General features: G+C 37.4%; 3 protein-coding genes across 6 annotated transcripts; 1 reads left to right on the forward strand and 2 right to left on the reverse strand.

Annotated features, from left to right (window-relative positions):
• The first annotated feature begins 698 nt into the window (after positions 1-698).
• LOC147868281 (ATPase family AAA domain-containing protein At1g05910-like) lies at positions 699-8,645 on the forward strand. 2 transcript variants are annotated; one of them, XM_087317400.1, is made up of 11 exons: positions 699-1,273; positions 2,309-2,362; positions 2,433-2,528; positions 2,739-4,538; positions 4,617-4,805; positions 4,903-5,042; positions 5,790-6,032; positions 6,151-6,337; positions 6,428-6,493; positions 6,583-6,847; positions 7,559-8,645. In XM_087317400.1, the coding sequence occupies exons 1-11, from the start codon at positions 1,133-1,135 to the stop codon at positions 8,095-8,097; spliced, it is 3,720 nt and encodes a 1,239-aa protein (XP_087173526.1). In that variant the 5' UTR covers positions 699-1,132; the 3' UTR covers positions 8,098-8,645. The 2 variants fall into 2 exon arrangements, with proteins under 2 accessions (XP_087173526.1, XP_087173535.1); XM_087317409.1 differs by having other exon boundaries at positions 7,571-8,645.
• Positions 8,646-10,215: 1,570 nt separating this feature from the next.
• On the reverse strand, positions 10,216-13,836 carry LOC147868282 (Polynucleotidyl transferase, ribonuclease H-like superfamily protein). Of its 3 annotated transcripts, none has more exons than XM_087317442.1 (9): positions 13,473-13,834; positions 13,020-13,092; positions 12,875-12,941; positions 12,684-12,768; positions 12,484-12,592; positions 11,815-11,903; positions 10,716-10,862; positions 10,554-10,627; positions 10,216-10,372 (listed from the first exon to the last, which is right to left on the reverse strand). In XM_087317442.1, the coding sequence occupies exons 1-9, from the start codon at positions 13,785-13,787 to the stop codon at positions 10,348-10,350; spliced, it is 984 nt and encodes a 327-aa protein (XP_087173568.1). In that variant the 5' UTR covers positions 13,788-13,834; the 3' UTR covers positions 10,216-10,347. The 3 variants fall into 3 exon arrangements, 2 of the variants coding, with proteins under 2 accessions (XP_087173568.1, XP_087173559.1); XM_087317433.1 differs by having other exon boundaries at positions 12,875-12,947; XR_015529539.1 differs by lacking the exon at positions 10,216-10,372 and having other exon boundaries at positions 10,716-10,878; positions 12,875-12,947; positions 13,473-13,836.
• Positions 13,837-18,626: 4,790 nt separating this feature from the next.
• On the reverse strand, positions 18,627-25,684 carry LOC147868283 (serine/threonine-protein kinase VIK-like). Its single transcript, XM_087317459.1, has 12 exons — positions 25,209-25,684; positions 22,704-22,778; positions 22,507-22,614; positions 21,736-21,830; positions 20,489-20,609; positions 20,326-20,405; positions 20,151-20,210; positions 19,945-20,060; positions 19,789-19,874; positions 19,210-19,322; positions 18,974-19,121; positions 18,627-18,875 (listed from the first exon to the last, which is right to left on the reverse strand). The coding sequence occupies exons 1-12, from the start codon at positions 25,467-25,469 to the stop codon at positions 18,870-18,872; spliced, it is 1,269 nt and encodes a 422-aa protein (XP_087173585.1). The 5' UTR covers positions 25,470-25,684; the 3' UTR covers positions 18,627-18,869.
• Between the last annotated feature and the right edge of the window lie 1,477 nt (positions 25,685-27,161).

Below are 27,161 nucleotides of genomic sequence, written 5' to 3' on the forward strand. Positions count from 1 at the left end.
TGTTTCTCCTCTTTCCTTGGGGAGGGATTTGAACCATTTAAAGCTAGGTGTTCTTTGAGTATACATGTTTGGGATGTTTTTATCAGGAGATCCATAGATTTAGAGTGTCTCTCATGAGGAGGATCTTGTTTGCAAGACGTGTACAAATGCAATACATGTTAGACTCCTCAAGAAGATCATGCAAAATAAGAGACCTTAAAGCTAACACACAGAATTCACACCCTCATAACACGGACGTTCCTTATACCGAGCATTTCATTCTACTTTCTCTAGGCACTAAAAAATAGGTGGATCATCACATAGAATACATTATCGCCAATGAAAGGGTGCATAGTACCATTCTTTAGAGATCAAGCACAATGCCTCAGAGGGTGATGCACCAAAGGTGCATGATACCATTCTTGTGAGAAATGTTACAGGCTGAAAGACATGGATTCTGCCACTCAAGGATATACATTTTAATTACTAGGAGTGTACAAAATAACACGTAAAACAATGGTGCCGATGATAGAGTGTGCATCGAAGAATCGGAGCGAGAGGTTTGTTGGGATGTTTTTACGACGTAAAGTTTGTTGGGGGACATTTGTGTGTATGTCCCCCGCGTGCTAGGTCACTCTTAGAAGTTAGAACTCACTCACTTCAAGTCACTTTGGGGCCTTTTTTTGAAGACGTTGTTTTTGTAAAAATGTAATAAGAAGAAAGAACCTTGTTTCGCTTCCTGCTCCATAGCTGCTCCGCAGATCGATTCCTCCTCGGCCGAACAGAAGAAACTCGCTGGCTCCTCTCAGTGAAACGCTGGGTTTTCTCCATCTCCCGCAGTCTCGCAAGTGAACGAAAGAAAAAAAGGACACCGATCTCGACGTTTAGCTCGCTGTTGAAACCTTTTGTGAAGTGAAGAAGAAAAAGAAGAAGAAGAATACTGTCTTCTCCGTCGGCGCTGTAGAATGGAGAAGGGCCTTGTTTGTTTTCTTCTCGAAGCTAAATCGGAGGGGAGAAGTTGAATTTTCTTCTTCTTTCTTGAAGCTTTAGATTTGCAGGGGGATCTTGTTTTCTGTCTTCAAGCTAAATTGGAGTGAAGAAGAAGTAGAGCCAAAAAAATTGTGCTTAATTTATTCTGCGTGCATTTGAGAAAATGTCTCCTGTGCATACTCGCACTAGTGGTGGAACACACCATCACCATTTACTTCGTCGCCATATCTATTATAAGCCAAAATCTAAGAAGAGGAGCAGAAGTAGAAATTCTGCTTCTCAGATTGCCAAGATGATCCGCCGGGTATGTTGTCTTGTTTTGTCAGTGCTGAGGAATTCAAATGTCTTCTTGTGATCAGATTAGTTGTCTTTTGTTCACTTTCAGAAAATTCTGTTGTTTTATAATATTTTTGGAGAAATTCACACTATCTTGTGCTCAATTTTTAGAAATTCATATTCTGTAATCGTTGTTTATGAGAAACTCATATCTATTATGCTTAACTTTGACAAAATCATGTTGTTTTGAGCTCCATTTTGAGAAATTCATGTTATTGTATGTTAGTTTTGAAGAAATACATGTTATGAATGCTCCGATTAGATAATTCACTATGGCTTTTTTCTGAAACATATTGGAATAGGAAAGATTTCTTATGAAAGGAATCTTTATATTCATTGGGTAGGTCCGATTGGCGAGGCTTTCAATCTGCTCTTTTTCACTGCTTCTGCATCGCATGTTTCTCTAGTATGCATCTCTTCTTCAAGAATGAGCTTTTCTTCAATGGTGTGTGATATCTAATTGGTTGCGTCTCTATATGATAAGTTGTTGATCTGTTGTAGGATTTCTCTCACTGGAATGAGAAAGACTGCTTATTCTGTGGCTTTTGATCTGCTTCCATGAATTTCCTTTATTATGCATCGAGTCCTTAAAAATGCTTCTTCTTTTTATGTGCTCAAGCAGTGCCCATCCCTTATTGTAGATTGCTGATTTCAATAGAATTGAGCTGTGTGTGTAACATCTCTGTTTTCAATGATTTGGTTGCATCATGAGTATTGTAGGTTGCTGATTTCAGTAGAATTGAGCTGTTTGTGTAACATCTTTGTTTTCAGTGATATGGTTGCATCATGAGTATTGTAGGTTGCTGATTTCAATAGAATTGAGCTGTTTGTGTAACATCTTTGTTTTCAATGATATGGTTGCATCATGATTAACCTTTGTAACCCTCTTGCGTTACGTTTCTCATAATTTTGGTGCACATCTGCTCTTATCCTGCAATAGTTCATGTTTTGTTTGAATTTCTGTTTTTCTTGGTCACTTGTTAGACTCGTTGGTTCTTTGTAGGGGCGTGCATCGTCTTCTAGACCTTCCGCACGTGTTCAGAACGTTCAGAATCAGGTTAGCTTTATGAAATTCTGTCTTTGTCATATGGTATTGGGCCTTTTACACTCTTTAAGTTTTGCCACAGCCTGCTGCCAACCTTAGACGCTCATTGAGGAAAAGGAGACCAGCTGCCCACGGAGAATACATCTCTTATAGTGACAATGAGGATGACTTTGAATTGGTGAGAATTTATTGCTTTTATAAATTTTTGTTATCAATGCATGCCATCCATGTCTCTTTCTTTCATATTTCACATTTTTTATTCAGGAGATATGAATAACCTTCTAAACCATTTATACTTTATCAGCTGGTGTATCTCTATTACCACAGTTATTGTTTCAGTTGTTTCATTGTGATAATGGACGAAAAATGCTGTTTCATTCTTTTGCAGAGGAGGCCATTTAGGCAGCCACGAAGAGAAAGAAATGATATCAAATCTAGTCAAGATGAGGATCAACCCCAGCCAAGACGTGAAGGACTTAGACCACGGAGAGCAACCCGCCGTTTGAGACCAGCATCCCCTGAATCCTCTGAAGAAGATGAAGAACAATCATCTGAAGATAATGGTGATGAAGAAGAGAAAGAGAGAGAAGAAGTAGAAGAAAATGAAGAGGAAGAAGAAGAAGAAGAAGAGGAAGAAGATGGAAGGGAAGACGAAGAAGATGAAGAGGATGAAGAGGATGAAGAAGGAGAAGGTAGGCGACGTTATGCTCTGCGAAATCGTACCGAAGTACAACGCTTCTCACCACGGCATGAGGAGAGACCACTTAATGCACAGAGGTCATTGTCAAAATCGTTTGCCTTCCAAAATGGCGTGAAACGTAATAGAGATGGAAAGAGAGCAAATCCCAAGGCAGATAAAAGGCACCGGTCCTCTAGGGCCTATGACTCAGATGACTCTCTTTTGATTGATGAGATTGTACAATCACAAGGTGCCCCATGGCTTAAAGGAGGGTCACTTGCAGGTCAATCATGGCAAGCTGGTGGCCTTGATTTGTTAGGGTTTCAGAATCGAGGCATGAATGCAGTCGGGAATTTTTTGGGTTCTCAAAATGACCAATTGGCTAGTGGAATTCCAACAGCAGGATTAAGTCACAAAGGAGGGGCAGATATTCAACCGTTGCAAGTGGATGATTCTGTAACGTTTGATCAGGTTGGAGGGCTTTCAGAGTATGTTCAGTCACTCAAGGAAATTGTCTTTTTCCCTTTGCTTTACCCACAGTTCTTCCAAAACTATGGCATCAAACCTCCAAGGGGCGTTCTTCTATGTGGCCCTCCAGGCACAGGGAAAACATTGATAGCTAGGGCTCTTGCGGCTTCAGCAACTCGTGCAGGGAAAAAGATCAATTTTTACATGCGCAAAGGAGCTGATGTTCTCAGCAAATGGGTGGGTGAAGCAGAAAGACAGTTGAGAATGCTCTTTGAAGAAGCTCAACGTAACCAGCCTTCAATTATATTCTTTGATGAGATTGATGGGTTGGCACCTGTGAGGTCAAGCAAGCAAGAGCAAATTCATAACTCCATAGTGTCAACACTTCTTGCACTTATGGATGGTTTAGATGCACTTGGGCAGGTTATTGTGATTGGAGCAACCAATAGAGTTGATGCAATTGATAGTGCCTTAAGACGGCCAGGTAGATTTGATAGGGAATTAACATTTTCCTTACCTGATTCAAAAGCTAGGGAAGAGATTCTAAAAATCCACACTCGATCCTGGAAATCGCATCTCAATGAAGATGTATGTAAGGAGCTTGCATTGGCATGTGTTGGATACTGTGGTGCTGACCTAAAAGCTCTTTGCACAGAAGCTGCAATTGGAGCTTTTAGGAAGCAATATCCACAAATATATACTAGTGATGATCCTCTTCTTGTTGATGTCAATGCTGTTCAAGTTAAGCGGCTTGACTTTTTAGAAGCTATGTCAACAATTACGCCAGCTGCCCAAAGGGGCACACTAGTACAATCCATGCCTCTGTCTTCCATAGTGTATCCTTGTTTAGAAAATCAGCTAAAACACATCATGAAATCGATAGGTGGTATTTTTCCAATGCACAAAATGGAAGGTATGTCCAAGGTAAATGCAAATGGTACGGATCAACTTGCGGCATTTTCAACCCTGCGATATGGGTCTTCTTTTCCTTTTGTTTATCGACCAAGACTCTTGATATGTGGTAATGAAACAGCTGGCATTGTAAGTGCTCTGATTTTCTACTACAACCTCAACAGCCTGCTTTAAAGTATGATTTAACTCATTTCTCTTTCTTGACAGGAGCATGTTGGTCCAGCAGTTCTTCATGAGCTTGAAAAATTTCCTGTGCATTCACTCTCTCTGCCTTCTCTGTTGTCTGATATGGGATCAAGGTCACCGGAAGAAGCCATTGTAAACATCTTCCGAGAGTCAAGAAGAACCACTCCTGCTGTATTATACTTGCCACAGATAGAACTGTGGTGGGAAACGGTATTGCTTTGCACTTCAACATTTAGTTTCTTTCTTAAAAATCAGATTTTTGAATGGTGTCCTGGGGTAAGGTTGATATTATTTTATTCATGTGTAGGCCCACACTCAACTCAGAGCCGTTCTCTTGATGCTCCTAGCAGACTTGCCACCAAATTTGCCTGTATTGTTTCTGGCAACAGCAAAAGTCCCTCAAGCTGAACTTGAAGAACAAGTTGCAAGTATTTTTGGTAGCTCCATGTATGTTCCTTGTGTTTGGGATGAACTTTTTATTTACTTCAAAACTAGGCAGGTTAATAATGCAGGCGTCATTCATAAAACTGTTTTATTCATTTATAATTATGATGGCTCAAATCTTAGATCACATTACACTAGTAAGTGTTGTGGATGTATCACATACATTTATCGTATAGGCATCAAGCCAATGAATTACTACTGAGCTGCTTGGTCAGAATTGAGGACCCAGGGTTGTATTGTATACATCTTAAAGTCATGCTGTGGCAGGAAATTGCATTGTAGGCCCAGGTACCCACTAAAGCTGGGGCTCTCTGAAGAGACAATATATATTTCTTTCTTTTCTTGTGCAGAGAATGAGAAGGCATAATCTGAACCTTCAATGTCATTGCATGTATATTTTGTAAAACAATTTGCTGATCTCTTGAAAATATACATGCAATGACAGGCTGCATTTTTATGACTAATGGTCATAACTGTTTGATGTCAGAATGGTTCTACGTAGCCTTCTCTAGGTCTAATGAACCAATAGAGTCTTGTTAATGATATCAAGCTTGAGAGAATGATTTGCGGGTGCCACTTTTCAGTTCACTCATTACAAAGAAGTTTGTTTAGCAAGCTTGGGTATGCATATTTTCTTTTGCTGACTGAACCACAATATGTGCGAAGAAGACCATCCTTATTCTTCTCATTAATGAATCTCTCCAATATCTTGGCGGAATCATTTTTCTTGTATGCTTTTGTACTTTGCAGCTATGAATTGGAATATCCAAGATCTGAGGATAGAGCCAAATTCTTTTCCCAGCTCCTTGAAACAGCAATGGAGATTTCGGAACAGAAGTATAGCCAAAAAAATAAACCAGTTGCTCTCCCTGTGCTTCCAAAAGCACCCAAGCTAGAAAGAGAGAGAACTGAGGCCGAGTTACAAGCACAAGCTGAGGAAGAAGAACATTCTTTAAGGCAAATGAGGATGTGCTTAAGGGACATCTGCAACAGGTTAAATCACATATGTGATCAGTTCTAATAATGAGTTTTACCATCTCACTTATGATGTTTCTTGAGTCTACACATGGAAAATATAATCAGATGTATTTTCTGGTTACTTTTGCGACAGACTGCTGTATGAAAAGTGTTTCAGTGTCTTCCATTATCCAGTCACAGAGGATGACGCACCTGACTATCATACAGTAATTCAAACACCTATGGATGTTTCAACTTTGTTGCAACACACAGATAACGGAAAGTACATTACACGGTCTGCCTTTTTACAAGATTTGGAGTTGATTCCACTCAATGCAAAGGTCTGATGATTCTGTATTTCTTTCAGTGTGCAGAATATTCATAAAGATACAATGTTAACCCACTGTTTTTCATGTTCATTAATATGACAGGCATATCATAAAGATGATTACACTGGAGCTCGTATTGTGAGCAAAGCATGTGCTCTTCGAGATACAGTATGTTGAGACATCTACCCTACATTTAAGAACAGGATGAACATCTGATTTACGCACTCTACTAAACATTTGTTGCTATTATGAACTAGGCACATGCAATGCTGTCACAGATAGACAAAGATTTAGTGACACAGTGTGATGCAATTTCAGCTCGGGGGGGTCCTCTCAAACTGAATGTAAAAGATTTAGAGAATACGCATGATGAATCTGTGTCACAGCTAACAAATGCCCCTCGTGTTAGTGCAAGGTTGCGTGGTGTTCAACCAGAAATTGATCTCTCTCAAACACCAGAGGTCCATGCTCGACGCTCAAGGCGTAGCGTTGATGGAGATTTGGGATGTATGCCAACTCCAAGTGAGTTTCCAGTGTACTTTTCCATAAAAACCTTCAAAGCATTTTGTTTCATTCTTGGGCAATGTTCATTTTCAAATTTCACTTTTCAAATTTCTATGGAAACAACATCAAAATACCTGAGTTTTTCATTATTTCCCCAAGCACCCCTAATATTTTTTAACTTCCCTAAATCTCCGTGCTCAAACCTGGAAAGAAGGAAAACAGGGATGGATTGACAAAAGAATTGCTGGAGTAGCACTAAAAGCTCTTAAGAACTGGTTGACCAAGAGCATTTGGGGAACTACCAAAAACTTAGGGGTTTTAGGGTAAATCTAGAAAACACAATTTTTTTTTTCTATTTTTACATAACCACTTGATATCTCACAAGTGGCCAAGTTATTTGTTTGCATGTGCAAGTTCCAGCTACTTGCAGTGATGATTACTTGTTATAAGTACCCATCAATCTATAAGATAAGGTGAAAAAAGTAGACATCTTCACCATGTTTTGAAGTATTGCAAGTTTCTTATTTTAATAGAGTGATTATTTATATATAATCCTCTTTCTTCGGATTACATTTTGATCAATGACATGGCCTTGACGTTCTTAGAAGTAACTAGCAATGTGAAAATTGGACACCTTTTCTTTTGACCATACCTTCTAAAAGAGATCAAAGTAACTTGTTGCAAAACTAAAAGAGGTCAAGAGTAAATATATTCCTTACAGCAAGTTAGGTGTCATTGCAGGTGATATAGGCACTGGATTAATATCTCAGGCAGAAGCTTCACCAAAGATGACTGATGAAGTACCGAATTCTGAAACAAAGGAGGAATTGGAACCTCCCCGTTCTCCTAGTTTGTATCCACTTCCCAACATAGACTTGGAAACCCCTAAAGAAGTGCCAGTGATGGAAAATGAAGAGAATGATAATAATACAGAAGAAGGCCCAATGCCCAAATCTCCTGATTTTGGTGGAAATGGCTCTTCAGATTATTGCCACCAAGAGTGTGTTAAAATGGATTTAGATCTAGAGGCCTCTATGATGGTTGCTCCTCCTGCTAGTCTAATTGAAAAGCTGCAAAAGCGTTTTGTGAAGCGCACTAAAGGATATGGTGTGTCGGACCTAGAAAAATTACATGCGACAATCTGTCAAGAAGTTCGGAGTCATGGTGATGTTGAAAATAAAATGTCTGTGTTTCAAGTCCTGGAACAAACTGTTGCAGGAATGAAGATGAAAAAGGACTCAGTATCACAGGAAGGCATGACATTGTGATTCTTTAGGAAAGTGCTATGGTCAGCTTGATTCCCTTTGAAAAGTGATAAAGTTAACGTGATTCTTGAAAGTGACATTTAAAGTAACTTACACCATGGTTATGATTCTTTGAAATGGCACCTCCCATTCGCAAACTGTACCTGTAAGTTGTCAGACGTGTAATTGCAGAGACAGGAGTTTATACAAAACTTGGAGTATTGAAGAATTTTTCTTTGAGATAACATTAGACAGCTGACTTGTAAATGATTACATGACTTACAAATGTACACAAATGAATTCTCTTTCTGAGAGGCAATGTACAAAAGAATATCCACGAGGATACCTCAATTTAAAGAGCATTCTCATGAAGGTAAGGCAAATATTCCTTAATGGGAGAAAGTTTGAGAAATAGTGCTGTTGGAGACAGCTTTGCTACCAGGTGCACTGGTTTGAAAAACTGTATGAATCATTCATTAATGAATGAAAAGTTTGTATCTTGATGGATAGATCAGTGAAAGATTGTAATCAAATGATGTAATGAGATCCTGGTTAAGAGATGTTTTCACATAGTTGGAACCAGTATTGAAGTTTATGTGATGTGCTTTGTCTTGTTTGCTAGTAACACTTCTTGTATATTGGTTTTGCCACCTTCATCATTTTAGTGAGATGTTTTTGTGTTGTCATGTACAGTCTCCTAACCACTTTACTTTTTTATGGGGTAGATAATTTGTTTTTCAAGTGACCATGTAATTTATGGGACTGAATTGTGTAAAGCACACGCAAGGCGCCAAAGAAATGCACATCCTCCTAGTGTTTCTGCTGTGAAATATATTTATTACCTGTCCTGTTTGAGCAAATAGTATGGTCAATTTTACCTGTCCAGTCCCCGTTCCTTGATTATAATTTATATATTATTTTGAGCAATTTTATAGTCAAATAAGAACCAGGGTTAATTGCACTGAATCAAATTGCAAAAATATCTGCACATCAAATTTCACGAAATTGTGATATAGCTTTGGCAACAATCAGCATTTTCTGAAGCACATAATTTTCACATTAAATTTCCCAAACTGTGATATAACTTGCAAAAATTCAGAATTTTCTGGAGCACAGCGTATTTCCTGTCTGTGTGAGTACTCACAAAACATCCTGATTTTTGGCAGCCATCTGTATGGACAAAAACATAGTTTTATAGATTAGTAGACAGATTGAACAGATTTAGATGTGTGTATTTTTGTACCAGCACAATCAGTGAAAGTTTACATGAATACTACATACGCACATCACATGGCTCTGCCTATGGAAACAGATTTCCAATATTATAAACGAACATTTCTCTGGAAATGCATTTAGCTTATATATGTTGTTGATAACAAGATATGCCTCATTCCCAAGGTGATGCCTCTGTAAAAGATTACATAAGAGACAGTACTTCCAGATTATTATCAGAGAAGACAGAAATGTGCTACATTAGTTTATTTTGCTGTTCTTCCAATTCAAAAAAGTAAGACAATGATTAGTAGCACACCAAAATTTGCGTAGAATTTCTTATTTTAAATTAATGGATATTTTGTTACTACTGTGAAGATTAAAACATTTACAGAGAAGAGAGATCCAATTATTTGAAGTATACAGATATCCTTGCTTCAGTCTTACAGGGATTTTCTAACAGAGTGAGCGAAATGTTGCTGTAACTGTATGAAGATTAAACATTTACAAAGAATAGAGATCCCATTATTTGAAGGATACAGAAATCCTTGCTTCCGCTTTGAAGAGATTTTTCTAAAGCAGAGTGAAGTGGATCTTTGCTAAATTAAACATTTACATAGCAGAGCTATCCAATTATTTGATGATTTTCTATGGCAGACTGAAGCAGTGCTCATAAATGGCAATATTAATAACAATTAACACATTGATCAACATGACTAAATTCTAGTACTGGAGGGATGCTTCACCAAGGGTAATATGGCGGATTTCGAATATAAATGGAAGAAAAGAGATCAATAGTAAAAATAACAAAATTCAAGTACCAAAAAGGCTGTCACCAGCAAGTTCTTGTGAAACTTAGACAACCCAACACAATATCTTTCGATCCACGTTTTATGAGTGACAAATTTAACAAGTAGAGTGGAAACCCCCTTTACTGAGCTTGGAAGCCTTCTGTAGAACTTGGAAATTTGTGTAGTTACATATTTCTTCAAATCTTTGAAATTCCATCCCAGACCATTTCAGCCAAAACAATCTGTCACAACGATAAACTGTGTTCTGATTTCAGCTCTTGTCTTCACTTTTCCTCCTGCAATGAAGAAGTGAAGAAAGATTTAATGGCTATCCAACAATGGGAGCTCAAAAAGTTTTACTACACTACATAAAAACATGGATTCAAATCTTGATATGTTTCAAGTTTACACACTAAATTATCCCGATTGCAAAGCCAAACCTAGTTACTCAACGTTTGTATGCACAGCTAATAATACCTCTTTGAGAAAGCACACTCCCAATCACGCTTTTCATGGTGGTAAATATACATGGCTGCACGGGCATCTTGCACCTGCCAAAAGGAATATAAGACTCGATTAGCAGCGCCTCAATAAAATTTCCAGTACAAAAAAACAATATAATTTAGTGATAGTACTGACAGAGCAATGCTCGCCATCTTGTATGGTCACACCCAGTATTTCTGCAGCTATATGACGAAGAGCTTTGGGACGCCCATTGTTGCTACGCAGAGGTGGATATGCTGCAGTATCTCGAATGTTCTTTTTGGGGTGACTCAGGTACATAATCTTGTAAAACAAAAAACTAGATGCTCTTACTGTGGTATTGTGCTCAGCATTTAAATGACTTGGAAGTTGGAGCAACACAAATTCATTCTATGTTGGGTTTGCTCAAATACATGGAACTACAGAAATCACAAAGAGTGATACTCTTATTAAGACATTGCATTCGAGCCTAGCAATCGGCCCGGTTCGGTTTGGTTTCTTTGCCCTGAAACCAAACCGAACTGAATCAAACCATTTATATCAAACAAAAACCAAAACAAACCGTTTAAGAACTTTCAAGCCATTAAACCAAACCATTTATGAAAAGGTAAACCAAACTATTTAAATCAAAACCGTTTTAGGGAAAAGTTGAAACCAAACCGAGTCATTTAAATAAAAAGTTTAAACCTAACCACATTTAAGTCTTAAAATTTGGAAGGTATAATGGACAAATAAGGGCACTGCATCTCAAGCCCATACCTTGACAAATAAAGAAGAAAGAATGGCTGACACTAGAGATACTAAGATAGAAACCCTTGCACAAAAGAATGACACAGGCCTGGGTTGCCAATCTTGAAAAGTGAAACAAATGCATTGCTTCTTTCTAGATGCATTGATGATATTATTCAGTGAAGGCCACATTATTCAGGTCAATCCAACTAATCTAAATTTGAACCTCAGGCTGCAATGAGGATTAACACTAAGTACACTAATTTATACATAAACATCATGTGATAATGACGAACAAATAGACAGGTGATCTAAAATCCTTGAAATAATATTAGCTTAGAGACTAGTTTTGAAACACCAATAGTTCTATTGTGATTAAATAATTTACTTGTACTAATCACATCATGGACAGCAAATGCTGTCCTGAAACTAATATTAGCGAGAACCCTGCTCCGAAAGCAATTCCCTAGTTTAAGCAGCAAGTTTTCTATTAAACTGTATAATACTTGTCTTATATTGTAAGTACCTTGAGATCATTTTTTACTGCATGTCCTACCAGGATTCGGCCAGCAATGAGGTCTGCAACCTCTTTCTGAACCACTGCAAACTCCTCAGCTATTAAAGCACAACGTGCTAAGCAAGATTAGGTTATGAATATTGCTCCATACTTAATAGTTCACCAAAATTTACACTTTAGATTATACATATATATACAAAGAGTCTGGAATGCCTGAGTTCTACTTTATTTCCCAAATGCCATTGGGTCAAGCTCCCAAAAGCAGTTACATTTACTCACTGTAGATTATATATATTTTATAAAAAGACTCTGGAATACCCCTAAGTTCTACTTTATTTCCCAAATGCCCGTGGGTCAAGCTCCCAAGTTACATTTACTGCACTTTAGATTATATATATTATATAGAGACTCTGGAGTACCCCCTAAGTTTTACTTTATTTCCCAATGCCCTCTGAACAATTATATGCCCTCTGAGTATAGTTTATTTTGAGCAATTTTATTATTACGTCATTTCCCCTTTTCTCTCTTCTGTGGTTGAACACGGGCAGTTCGAGAAATAATGAATATTCACGGGCATTTGTGAAAATGACGAAAAAACATGAGGGAATTTTAGTCCTAAGTATTCATCCATACTTTAGAATATAACTATAATATACATCCTCTCAAATTATGGCCTACCTTTTCTCAAATTGCTTGGTCTAACCCCACTGACTTTTGTACGAAAATCTGTAACCTTTTCCATGGGCCGTACATGTTTGTCATAAACAATGTTACCCCACATATTCACCTGTGGGAAAAGAGAAGATCAAGTTTTTTCTATAATACAAATAAAACATCCTTAAGCTCCTCTTGAATATATACATGGATAAGAGATTTACCAGGCTAACCCTAGCAAGGATACTTCTTTTCCCATCTAAACCAGCACCAACCATTTCACAATCCATGGCCAAAACTTTTGTCAAGCTGTAGTAACAAGTATAAACTTTAAATCAGTCCCAGGAGTCAATCACGCTATGAATCAGATACCAGCACAAATATTCACAAATTTCAAAAATGTGATATGTCTTGCCTACAATCAGTACTTTTTGGAGCAAGACTTCCCATCTGTGCCTGTTGCACAACATCCTGATTTTTGGCTGCAGCTGTAGCTGAATCATTTGTATTAGTGATAAAATGAATATCAAAAAAGTATGTTAATGAAAATGAGAAAATACCTGATGTCTTGAACTGTTTATCATCCTTTTCCGTCTGGCATTTGCCAAATGTATATTGACTTCTTTTAAGTGTCTGCGTGATCAAAAGCAGAATGTCAAAAACAAGACAGTTAGCAAGACGAAGCCTAAACACAAAGTATGATAATAAATACTACTGATGCGACGAACAACTCATGGCAACAGCTAGAAAACGAAACAAACAAGATAATACCTAGATTTAAACACAAAGGAAGGCTCTCTCTTTCATAATGTGCTATGATAATAAATACTACTGATGCGAACAACTCATGCAAATGTCTAGAAAACGAACCAAACAAGATAATACTAGATTTAATCACAAAAGGAAAGCTCTCAATTTCAACATGTGCTATGATAATAAATACTACTGATGTGTTTGAAAAGGAACAAATAAGATAATACCTAGATTTAAAGAACAAATAGGGGCGCACCTACAGATTGGATTTGCTTCCAGTTAGAGTTTATTCGATCGATGCCAACATGCAGAGGAACGTGTTGACGTTTAGAAGAACCAGAAACGGGTAATTTAATATCATCAGAGTAAGATTTTTTGTTCTCTATCTTGTTTGGTTCCTCTTTATCCTTCATCTTCCTCTTCCTCTTATAGTTATTGTTTCTTCTGTCTTTCTCTTTTTCCTTCCCCTTCACTTCTTCATGCTTCCTCTTCTGACCAGAAACAGAAGAAGCTTCAAACAGGGCGATCTTACACCCTCGCCCTCGCGAATGCTGTTCATCTTCTCCTTCCGCCATGGATGCTGCAGTCTAGATGTGGGAAATTTGCGAAACCCCTCCTCCATAAAACACAGAAAGAAGCTTATTTTGATGTTTCTTCTTTAAATCCTAAAATGCCCTTAAGTTTCCCTTATTTCTTCCGATGCCCCCAAAACACATCGTCTTTGTGTTTGTGGCATGATCTGGAAAGAGAAATAATTTGAGCAAGAAAAGGCTTTGCAAATTTCTGAACTTTACTTCCTATAGACTTAGGTTTTGGCTTGGCTACAAACTGCAATAATACAAGGGAAAATGAGCTCAAATCACTAAGGATTGTCAATCTCCATGCAACACCACCGTCAACAACAGTGGAAGAAATCAATACATGATGTGACATGCTACTAGCGAATGTCTATGGGACATACAGTTGGAAAACAAGGTGTATCTTGTTGAGGACAAAGGTCTATTGCATGCATAATGGCTATCGAGGAGAAATGTATGTTGAAAGTAGTTGGATCTACTGAGCAACTTAACATCCACGTACAAGATGAGGAGGATCGAAATGTGATATATGCACTTTAAAATAGTGTCTAGGTAGGACTCCGCATTGACAAGGTAAACTTTTGTCACCATTTGTTGGTGGATGTTTGAGTTATGTATTATATTGTTTCCACTTCCTTCGTGGTCACAATTGCAAACACCGGTAGCATATATGATCACCTTTTTTATTGAGGAGAAGATTTTGTTGAGATCAATTCCTTTTTGCTGCTTGAAAGTGTTGGAACTTAGCCGCACTTTGCATTTCGAATTTCAAATCATCAAATGTATACATCAAGCCCAAAATCTAGGGCCATCAAGTAGCATTTCAATTCTTTTGTAAGTTGCTTCCATCAATTCTACGGGGCCATCTTTTTTTTTAGTTCCATTGCATGTGGTGTTTTCACCATCAAATATAGGGATTTCGACTTATTGGTGCCTTTGACATTCCAAAACTTTTGCAGCGAGTTGGGGCTCAAGTTATGTTTAGGATTCCCAAGGACCTTGGGCCATGATAGTAAGTATCTTCTTCTTCTTTTTTGTTTGTTTTGTTGCGAAGGATTGTAGCTAAACTCACATTTTGATGGAATCAAGGTTAATATGCCACGATGACATGAATAGGGTACTCCAATATTTATTGTTGGCAGCCTCCGAGTTTCAGTTGCTATGAAACATGATTTTATAATGTTTTGGTATCTTCAAATGAGTTTACTTGAATTTAATGTGGATTGGAGTTAACATTAAAGAGGACCATTTGCCATGACCAGAGAATATTGCTACCATAAGGGTAATGCGATCATTTTTTGTTAACGTTGTAAGTATCAAATAATTATGAGCGTTCATTATTTCAAACCAGATTTTTGAAGGCTGTTTAGAAAATTCATGTGTTTGTAGTAATAGAATCTGAATTCAATGTTGTAGAGCCACTTAGTAAATTATGATCACAATCAAGGTTACTCTCACTAAATATATTGCTTTTGATCTTCAAAGCGTGCACTATTCTGTCTCATGACATATCTGGGACATAGCTTATTAGAAATTCACATTCCATACTATTTGGTCTTATATGAATTGGTAAATTTCTACATGACTATCTACATGGAACTGCATTTTAATGGATTTTAGATTCATAGCACCCGCTCATATTTTATTTATAGAGCGCAAGATTTTTATTAGATGATTAATTGACGGCCTGATAAAGTTTTTTGTCATCCCTGATCTGGAAGCATGGACACATTGAAGTTGCATGTATTTGAATGGGAAGAGTTTTTCCATGACTTCTTAATATCTTCTGGTCATACTAATTTGTGAGACACGAATGAGGTGCATCTCTGTTATTCCTCCCACTTTATAAATTAGTAAACCTCTGTTATTATGGGGTTTTAAATGTCCTAATGAGGGTAAGGTTGGCCAGAAGGACATTTAAAGTCGACAGAGAGGGAAGTCTCAAGGCAATGATACAACATGCATCGATGATACAAGAAATTCTATGTATAGAGGACAGCAAGGGTTCAACTGTGTATAGTCATATAGGATGCCAGCAAGGGTTCACGTTCAGCTGTAGATGGAAAAATGACTTATTCTCTACTGTTCCAAGCAAATAGTTCATGTACTACTAATAATTTGTGACTTATGTATGTCCTATGGACACTTAATTTTATATATTTTCTCATACCCCTGTTAACATAGTTTATGCTCACTAATGTAACAGCACAGATTAACCTAGTTTTTACTGCTCAGCATAGTTTCCCTCTACTTCTGGAACATCATTGTTTAGCATGAATTGTTGTTATTTATGAACTAATACTGCTTAACATAGTTTCTCTTTACTTATGGAACAATATAGTGAAAATCCACTGGCGTCTGACTTAGCAAATGGGCAAGTACGAGCAAGCACTGCCTTCACGAAGACTAATGCCAGTTTGCACATCTGGCCTGACTCTACAGGGTGCATGGATTGGTTCAGGTCATGACACTTTTGTTGATATGCTGAAATCCCAGTCTGCTTTTGGTACTTACTCAAGTACTGATATTTGTCCCATCACCTAAAACAAGCTGGGATCACCATTCAGTGCAGATCATGTATCTGGCTCCATCAGACCCCGTATTGCATCCTTCATTCAAATCTTTGTTACGAAGCTTGACTTCTGTTGGAAAACAAGAAATTGGCACTGTTGGAATTCAGCACTTCCATTTTGAGAAATCTTCTTGGAGCTTGAATATTTTGCTGCTCGTGTGCAAAGTAGGGAAACTTTTGCTGACGGTACATTTCCATCTGAAAAATGTATCTGTAAATGCACCATTAGAAGAACAAGCTGTAAATTCTTCTCCCTCTATGGAGGAGCAAAGCTATAGAATGAGGACTACTAAAGCTTCTGACATAGATGTGGTGATCACTGGAAGTCAATCTATGACCAATTCTTTGTATCAGACAAAGCAGTTAGAAGATGTAAAAAAAGGTTAGTGTTATGTAGTTTTACTATACATGAACATGGTTCATCAGCTAGGAGCAGGAGGATCAATTACTTGACTTCTTTAATAAAGTCAAGCATTCTGTAAATTTTGATACTTCTAAACCATGTATTTGTTTCTGACAGTGTTCCAACATCAATTCAGTACAAATATTAGATGAAGATGAGAGATATTATTTAGTCTCTACGGAGAATCTTGATTTAGTTACAAATGCTGCTATTTTGTAAATATTCTGAGAAACAGAAGCCTGGTCACAAGACAGGAATACAATAGTATTACTCCTTTTTCATCATGAGATTTTAGAAGCCTGGTCACAAGACAGGAATACAATAGTGTTACTCCTTTTTCGTCATGAGATTTTACATCAATCTTAAATAGCTCATATTTGTACTTCCATTTTTTGGATGCAGCAAGAACATTATCACAGCTCAACCTATCACAGCGGAATGTTCCATGTAAGCTCAAAGGTATATTCTAGATACTCTGCCACCTTGACAACGGCTATCATGGTCAAGCATGGTGGAGGGAACAGACCTACCACAGCAGCACTAAATGTTTCATCATCTCAGGATGAGAGTATTCAAGTCCAAGTACACACTAATTACTTCAACAGCCATTTTCTGTGAGCTCCATAAGAGCTCTTGGGAGTTAGATAGGACCTTATCAACAAGCCCAAGGAGAACTGCAGACCTGGGCTTCTAGGGGTTTTATAACTTCATAGAGTGTTTTGGAGGGCATTGTGCTCTGGAATTTGCTGCTGGCTGTCCCATGGATGATGATGGCAAGTTCTGATGCAAATGTTAAAAACAATTCCCCTTTCTCCTGACTCATAATGTCTGGATAATTTATCCCAACACTCTGAAGTTTTTCTAAACATGAATTGCCAAACGATTGTAATATTTTATATTTCTCCACAAAAACCAGTCAAGTGACCTGGGGAGTTGTTTAGACTCTGGTCTTATACAGGTAACGGAGCCTTCTAGCTTTACAGGGGAGGACATTTGGAAAATATTCGAGGAATGAAGATTATTATTGCAACCTTTGTCTTTCAGATATTTCAACTCCTTTGTGATAACAATGACAAATCTTGATTGCTTTATTGACAAAAAGCTTATTTTCAGATGTATACTTTGGATCCTTCTGTGACAATCCACAATTCATTAAATTTCTGTATCACTTACTCAACATGCCAAGACTATGATGAAATGGTGATATTCATTACTTCAGTTTGGTAGCTGTGTTCTATTAACATATTAGATGGAGTATGCAAGCAGTTTGTAGTTCTCAAAGGGATATTTCAAATTTGGATGGTCTCCTTTCTCACCTTGATTTCAAAATTTCCAGGATTAGTATTTGAAGATAAACAACTGAAGAGGTTATTTATGATTCTTTAGTTTCATGCTATTGTTGAGAATGCTCCAAATGTTAACAGCATAGTTGAATTTCTGTTCTAGACCTGATTCCTGCATCCAAAATATGAGACGTAAGCAGAGGGAAGGGGATTGTCTGTCCTTTCCCATTCTTGGAGTGTACCTTCAAAGTCAAGAACTGTGGAAAAAGCAGCCGAAAGAAGCCAGGCTTGTGAAAGGCTCCATTTATCTTTATCTTATATCCACACCAAAACTACTTTTGGAATGTAATGGTTAAGTACTTGAGCATACTTATGACAAAAGAAGAAAATAACAGGCGTTCATAACAGAAATTGACCATGCTTTGATAGAAGTCAGAGTAAAGGACACATGCAATGGATCAAAAAGTGAAACAAATCCTAATAACAAAGCCTTTTAGTTCATGCTCTGTTATGAAAGACACTCAAGTAGTACATATGGTAAAGAAGATTTTTAATGACAATAATATGCAAAATATATAAAAGAAAAAACAAGAATATAATTAATTGTTTAATCCAATGTATGTCAATCATAATTTCAGCGTTGGTCTTTATTGTAATAAAAACTGAATGTGATATGATGTTCCCTTCGAGTTTTGCCAAATGGCTGATCAATTTCCACTTAAAAAATTTATATAATAAAATGTATCATTCGAAAACAAATTCTGGTACATCTTGAAGGTCCACTATTGAAGATGTGACATCGATCATCTCGTTTGGTATTTTCAAGCCTATATAAGGTCAATAAAAATATGCCAGCAATACTTAGAATTTGATTGATTTAGAATTATTTTACAACATTGCCTATGATTTTATGATCACTATTCACCTTTGGAGAGTGGTGACTGTGGTGGAGAAATGGTAAAGTATGGGGTTCATTTTGAGGAAGTTCCTCCTTTATTTCCTCCAACATCCCCAATATTTCCTTGAATGGTGGCCTCCTACCTCTTTCTTGATCCCAGCATTTATGTATTAAGCTTTTCGAAAAACAATGACCATTGAGATATCAAGAACTGGAATTTCCAACAAGAACATGGCTAAACGATGTATAAAACAGAGCCTTACTCCTTCATCTTGTTAGAACAAGGCTTGGTCAATTCAGGGCGTCGTCCCTTGGCAACTGCCTTGGCTGCCTCATAAGGGTCCGTGTTGCTAAAAGGTGGCACTCCCTCTAGCATCTAAGCACATGGTATTGCAAGACAAGATACATATCACATATGAATAAGGAGAAAACGAGTAATTCATGATCTCAAAGTCAAAATATTAAAAAGAATATAACATTCAACCCATCGCATTATATTTTATCCACATGACTGTGAGATCATACAGTAAGCTATACTAGTTCACTACTCCATTACATTGTTGCAACATAAAATCTACCAATGCCATCATATTGGGGCTTTAGCATGTGTTTCAGTGAAGTGACTTTTGTTCTTATGGACGAAGTGAATATATGCCTTTTCTCTTATTCATTCTTCTTGCAGGATACAGCTCAATCATCCATAATGTGCACACCAATCCCTAAGAAAGAGCTAGAAAAAAGGATTGCCCTTTGTTTTTTACAGACTTCGCAAATACTACAAGCAGAGCTAATTTACAGATAGCAACTACTCTGTAAAGTACATTGTGGAAGGATTCCCTTACCTCATACAATATCATTGCAAATGAGAAAACGTCGACTTTCATGTCATAGGCTTTATGGCTAAAGACCTCTGGAGCCATGTACCGATCTAAACAACGAAATACTTGTAAGTACATCAAAGTAGTTCAATATAGCATAGTATGTGTCACATAACTTACAACTGCCAGTTTCGCCAGTTAATTTGTATACGTCATGCACACTTTTTGAATGTATAAGCTTGCTTAATCCAAAATCGCCAACCTTGAGATGATGCTCATCCACAAGTAACACATTTCTGCATTTTTTTTGGCCAGATGAAAACCTATGAAAGATCCTTTCAAAGTATTGGAACATATATATCATGAACTGCAGAATAAGGAATCACCGAGGTTTCAAGTCCCGATGAATGATTACATTTGGTCCATTGTGAAGATATGTCATTCCTCTGCAAGAAATAAAATATGAAACTGGTTTCAAACGGTTTTTGATAGAGTAGATAAATATGAAACTGGTTTCAAACTCTATCACGCAAGGAAAAAAACTTAGTTTTACACACTAACCTTGCAATATCCAGTGCAAAGTCGACGACTACATCTGCTGGAAGGTTCCCTTTCCCTCTCATATAGGCATGCAAATCCCCCTACCACAAGGGCTATACATGAAACAGCCCAAAAATCTGTCGAAGAAGTTTTTCAGTAAACATTTGGTCCTATTCTTACTCACCAGTTGCAAATACTCTGTGATCAACATAAGGGGCTTCTTGACAGTTACAGCGCCAAGAAATTGGACTATGTTTGGATGCCTTAGCTTAACCAATAATTCCACCTCATGCTGGAAATCCTCTCTGAAAGAACAAAAGGTTAATACCAAATTCATATATTATTAAATAATATCATGCAATAATTTATATGTGATTTTCAACAGGACTGACTCGATCATCTATGATACATGGATTGGATACTAGGAGTCATCACAAACTTCGTTTATAATGCAACTTGCTATTGAGCGATACAGATTGGATAAATCCACTGATCATGTAACTCATTTGCAGATCGTTACTACTGAGATATGCGATATCAAGATCATTACTTTTCAGTACTGAAATACCATTGAAAAAACAATTAAAAACATAAACTCGTGAGTATAAATATCGTAAATCAACCACCACAAAAAAGCGTAAATAAACATATGCATGTATCACACATGAAGCTATGAGTGGGACTTTAATTCACTGCTTAGCTTAAGAACTCTAAGATCATCAACTTCTTCATACACTGTGGACAAGAAACCATCCATAGCCATGTTATAGCTACTCCTATCATTGGCTCATGGCAAAAGCTACCAAAAGCAAAAATAACAATCTGCCATCAATTGGACTATTAATCAAAAGTTGGAGGTTCAAGTGCCACTTCGCCCAAAAGCAGAAAAATAATGTTCTCACAAAAAAACTTCTCGCAAAATGAAAACAATAGAGTCTAAAAATCAGCTAAGCGCATGCATACATTCAAATAAACGTGATCACCAATAAAAACCAGATAGAAGCATGAAGACCAATGGCCTGCTCCGAAATGGACAAGATAGAATCTTCCATGTCCATTTTAAATATCAGATAAAAGAAATGCAGTACAACAGCTTGCCATTACTTTGATGAAATTTATTTTATCACGTTTATATGTCTATTAACCTGATAGTGTCATATGATTCATAAGATCAAAGCAAGAGTTTAGATTTTACTAAATCAGAGAGAATCCCTAGAGAGTGAAAAGAAAAACCAATAAAGTATAATTTCCCTGGTCCCTCCTGCTAATGGAAAATGCTTACAAATAGAAAATTTCCAATGAGCTTTTGCAGACATGAAAGAAAGCCAGCCCATCCAAAAATATCACTTTGTTAATTCATTACAACATAAGCGGTATTAATTCCAATTCAAAGTAAAATTCCCATTAATTTAAAAGAGAAATGGCACCTACACAATTAATCTATCATCGGAAAGGGAGGGAAGAATGGTCTTAACAGCAATTGGAGTGCCTCGCCAAAATGTCTTCCTTATCTCTCCAAAGGAACCCTGATCAAAATACATTATATACTAATTTCTCAAAAACTGTCTTGAAGTACCTAATTTTGAGCCATATACACCAGAATAAGCATAGACTGACCCCTCCCAACCAGAATAAAACGCATTCCAAAACCCATAATTACCCACTGTTTCCGAAACAGAAAAAACACAGAAATGTAACGTGTTTGTATCCTTAGGAGACAACAAAACCAACTCCAAAAAATAAAATAGAATTTGAACATATACATATATTTTTTAGAATGTTATAATAAGATTCATAATTAAACAATCTAAATTAATTTATAATTACTTCTTTGGTGTCTTTTCCAATTTACCTGGAAATACTGCAAAATACTTTACAAAATACAACAGAATGAGGTGATATGACAAATGTATAGGTTGCAAGTTGCCTGACCAAGATTCAAAATGTATGTGAGAGAGAGAGAGAGAGATTATATGTATGTGATAAATTCAAGTTGCAGCAGAGATCAGGGATATTAGTCTTACGCAATAAAAAAACCCGTGAAAAAAATAAAAATGCATAAAACACCATTTTGCATCACAGTAAATGGACATGTCCATTTCATCCTCTCATTATAGGATGAAAAGCCATTTTGTGCAGCTATACAGAAGCCTTTGAAGCACATTGAAAAACGAAAAGATGTACTGAAACATAGGAATGTACCTTTCCAATAATGGTGCCATTGTCCATGTCAATTTCTTTGGGGTCAATTTCCCAATCACATTTTCGTGGTACGGGAGGCTGTACTGCCTTTGATGAGGCATGATTTCCCTTCAGACAGCAGTAGATAGGAACTCACTTTCTGAATCAGAATATGGATACTTGAGAATCTATGTTGATGGTTACAATTTTAGCCTTACCAGTACGTGACCACCATGTTGTCTTAATAGGGCTGCCATCTCATTGTATCTTTCACTCTCCGCATCCGCAAGCGGCTGCAATAAACACAGCACATGTAGGGAGTGAACCAATACTAAATACAAATACACCAGTTTAGGAAGAAAGAAAAATATATTAATGTCTCTTAAGGCACCAAAATGACATATGAGACCAAAGGAGAGATTACATCAACAACCATACTACACAAAGCAATATAATAGGAATAGGATGGAGAAATAAAACTATGGCATATCCGTAAGCATGCATGTGCACATTCACAACGATTGCCATTGTCTTTAGCAGAGAGTTATGAATTGACAGTAAACAGAAATGGAATGATACTAGTTTCCCTTCAAGTGCAGAAATATATCTTTCCACTTTCTTAAAACGAATTTATAATTCTGGGGTGACTCCAATCTTATTTCATCCACTTAAATGAGCTTCATTAATGGAACTAGTCTACAGTATGAACTCTAACGAATCCACAAGTCATTCAATTTATCTATGATTAAATGTGATTATCCCGGTTTTGGTGGAGTGTTCACCTAGTTACTAGCCTGAATGGAGGTCTACCTTCTATGTAGACCCATGTCGAGTTACAATTTCCTATTATGGAAGCCAGACGACCTATTGTGAAGAAGCATCCTCTAATGAATGAAGTTAAATAAAGCTATGGTGGGAGACACTCATTTTATAGGTTGTGGATGCACCGGTGTCCAGATGAATGAGAATCCAGCACCAGAATCCATGTTTTCTATCAAGCTGGGAGTGCCCTCATACAGGCTATTTAAAATTACGAAAAATAACATTATGAAAGATTACGAAAAATAACATTCATTCGTAGGGAAATCTAAAATCTGAATTAAATCAATGACAATCCAAAATAAACATCACTTGATGAAAAAGCTGGATCAAAGTGCAAGGTCACTGAAAACACATCCATGATTGTTAAGGATACACTAATTATTATGCAAATAGACATATAGTTGATAAATGAAAGAAATAGAATAAGGGCACTTCCTCCCAGCCATCCCCAAGGGCCTTGAGGCGAATTTTAAACACCATCAGCATCCCATACCAACGAACAATGCCTTCTCTTCAATCCACGCCACATTCCGACAGAGATATTTGTCTCCCCAGAATGAGGGTAGCTACTACTCATTTTCTACTTGCACTTTGGGTCCTTGGGCCACCACATGTACTCGGCATGTGTCTTGACCTTATCTGAGTTGCCTCAATTCCTAATATACCCTTAAACAATATATTAAGGTTGTGCACATAACAATGGTAATGTGGTGCCACAAGAAACATCACTTAAAGGCATCAAATTTGGGCAAATCTGTTGGTATAAACAGACATAAACAGAGATCTCTTGGCTACTATCAACAAAGTAGGTAGTTGAGGATTTCATCAATTAGTCATGTTTAGTTATTAGGATTAGTAAGCCTACACATAACAACACTAATTACTTGAGCAAATTAAGGTTGTAGAATCACTTCAACAGTCTACCATGTTTGCGTTTACTCACTATAAGTACATGAGCTTATACATTTGTTGTATCATCCCTTTGCTGCAATCATGCTTATTATTTTTTTCTAGGATCTAGAATATCTTCCTAGATAGGCAAAAAGCAGAAAATAAGGCAACTAGCTATGTGACACATGGTTGAAGAAGCTCCTAGTGGAAATTGAAATGTGGGTTGAGAGAAAGTCAACCCGCATAGAATGCAGCAGCCAGAGTTGCGTCGCAATCACAAAGAATCTGGTATTCCACGGACAGACCAAGCATATTGAGGTCCCATACCATTTCATACGAGAACTCATTACATAATCTTGTCCATCACCACGTAATTGTCCAAATGGGATCCTAGGACCTGAGCAGATACAGAACCTACTGCAATAAAGAAGCTAGTGTGAATAATAACTCCCCTAAATAACCAGAGAAAATATCAAGAAAAGAAGTGTTTTATGTTTCTAATAGCTCACACTTCCGTGGTATATATAGCTAGCCTCCTTAACAGGAGAGGTTTGCAGTTCCCTAGGTTGCCAGTCACAGAACTCTTAGCTATGATAACCAGACGGGTTCAGTAGTCAAAGCCTTTGCGGCATGTTCCAGTGCAGCCTTCCAATTATATGAATAGTTAGTTGCCCGCAGAATTCTAGTATGGATGCATGTTATGGCACAGCGTCACTGGGTATGATGATGGATGGCCATCCAGTTGCGGCACTGCCTTCGTAGGTATGAATATGTAAAATCCCAGCGGGAAATTGATTGGATATGAAAGGCAGCTACCAGGTTGCAGAATGGAATAGTTAGTCAGCCACCCCATTTTGGGCTCAGACTTCTCAGATATGAAGAGAGCCTATCTTCTGTAGTGGCACATATATTTCCTAGATATGAGTAGCCACAGCTCTAAGATCATCGGATCATCGGATCTGGGCTGAAAAAGATAAAAACAGAATCAAGATCAAAAGACAGTAACTAACCGAGTTCCCCCATCGGTCCTGTGCATTGACCGGAGCATTGCCATTGAGGAGGAGTCTGGCGACATCGAGGCGGTTGAAGGAGGCGGCCACATGGAGGGCGGTGCGGCCATCATAGTCATGGGCGGAAATGAGTTCAGGATCTGAATCCAGGAGGCGCTTAACAGATGCCACATCTCCATTCCGCGTGTGCCAGAAGAGCTGCGATTTAGACGAGATGGGTGATTTCTGGACAGTAGGAGATTGTGGCCAGGATGTGGCCATGTATGTTTTTTAAGTATATGTATGAAGATGGCCCCAAAAATTAGTGTTTTGCTTCTGCTTCTGCTTCTTCTTCTTCTTCTTCTTCTTCTTCTGATGGAGAGCGTATACTGATGACGATGGTGATGGTGATGACGGACAACTGACTGTCTCAAAGGAGACAAGTCACCTTCTCACTTTCAACGCCATTTCCTCTTTCTCTCTCTCTCTCTCTCTCTCTCTCTCTCTCTCTCTCTCTCTGTCATTTTCTTCTTTAAGACGAGTAGAGCTTATATACAAAATAGTTAGTTGTTAAGTGTGCTTGCCATAGCCTATGGCTGCCTCTCTCTCTCTCTTTCTGGGATTATTATTAGGGAAAAGTACCAGGATACCCCTGGAAGTTTGTCTATTTACCAGAATGCCCCTGAAAGTTCCAAATTTACCAAACTACCCCTATGTCCAAAAAATTACACTTTATAAAGTAATTATACACTCAAATATTTGGTAAATAGGGCTAGTTCGGGTCCATTTCTTCCATATTTGGTAAATAGAGCTTGTAGATTTGAGTGTATAATTACTTTATAAAGTGTATTTTTTTGGAAATTAGGGTAGTTTGGTAAATTTCGAACTTCCAGGGGCATTCTGGTAAATAGACGAACCTCTAGGGGTATCCTGGTACTTTTCCCTTATTATTATTGCATCTCGTTAATTTCACCTCTAGAAATGTAAGGTTCCGATGACCTCTAGAATTAGATGGTTCCTCTGAGCTCACAAATGTTTTGTGCTCAAATTACAATGATACAAATGTCAACAATCTTGGGTTGCTTTAAATATGCCTTTCTACTTATATTGATTTTGTTATTCGAGACAAGTTGATCCCTTTTGTTTCTCCCAACTAGCTAGTGGTAGTGGTAGGTTGTTAGACTACCAATGCAATGCCTTTGGTTCAAAAGCTCGACTTTCATGCCCTCTTCATTATACCACCATACATATTTCTTTCTACATAACCACATTCCATCTCTCTCTCTCTCTCTCTCTCTTATTCTCGCATTGATGTTTTGAAGTTGAAAAATATAGCCCATGATTTGATCTCCTGCCTATATTCCATATGGTCCACGGTTATGGAAGATTTGTTGTTATCGTATAGAAGGTTCCATATCTTGTTACGTATTTGACTTCGCCTTCGCTAAAGATAAATATTCCAATTGATTATTGTGTCATTTGTACAATAGGGCCAGGGCCAACTTTTTCGTCTTGAATAGTAACAAAATCAACTGATAATATTTGAAGGCCAAGCACATTCTTTTTTCACATTGTCCCTTTAGATAAGATTTGCAAAAGTAGATTTCGTTCAAACAAATAAAATGATGCCATTATAAAGTACACTTTCCTTATACTTTATGGGAAATTTCCAGGAGCTCCATGCAATCATGCCGACCTTACCATTATGATAGTTTAAGCATGTTGTTCGTTTTAGTGGTAGCATTTCATGAGCTTTTTATCATGTAATACTTATGTTTATTGATAATACCTAAAACCTAATACCTATGAGCAATAAGAAATTAGGGATGGTTCAAATGAAGAGCTAATTTCAAGTTGCGCTCAAACAAATTAATCAACTTAAGTTCGATTGAGCATCTTTCCAATAAAAAAGGAGTAAGGGAAAGAAAATGGGAAATACACAACATTGGTTGCAAATAAAAATAGTTTTCGAAG

The sequence above is a fragment of the Azolla caroliniana genome, unplaced genomic scaffold (genome assembly GCF_043228905.1).
Source record: "Azolla caroliniana isolate FFs.n. ecotype wild unplaced genomic scaffold, voAzoCaro1.0.p SCAF_1, whole genome shotgun sequence".
Taxonomy (NCBI): Eukaryota; Viridiplantae; Streptophyta; class Polypodiopsida; order Salviniales; family Salviniaceae; genus Azolla; species Azolla caroliniana.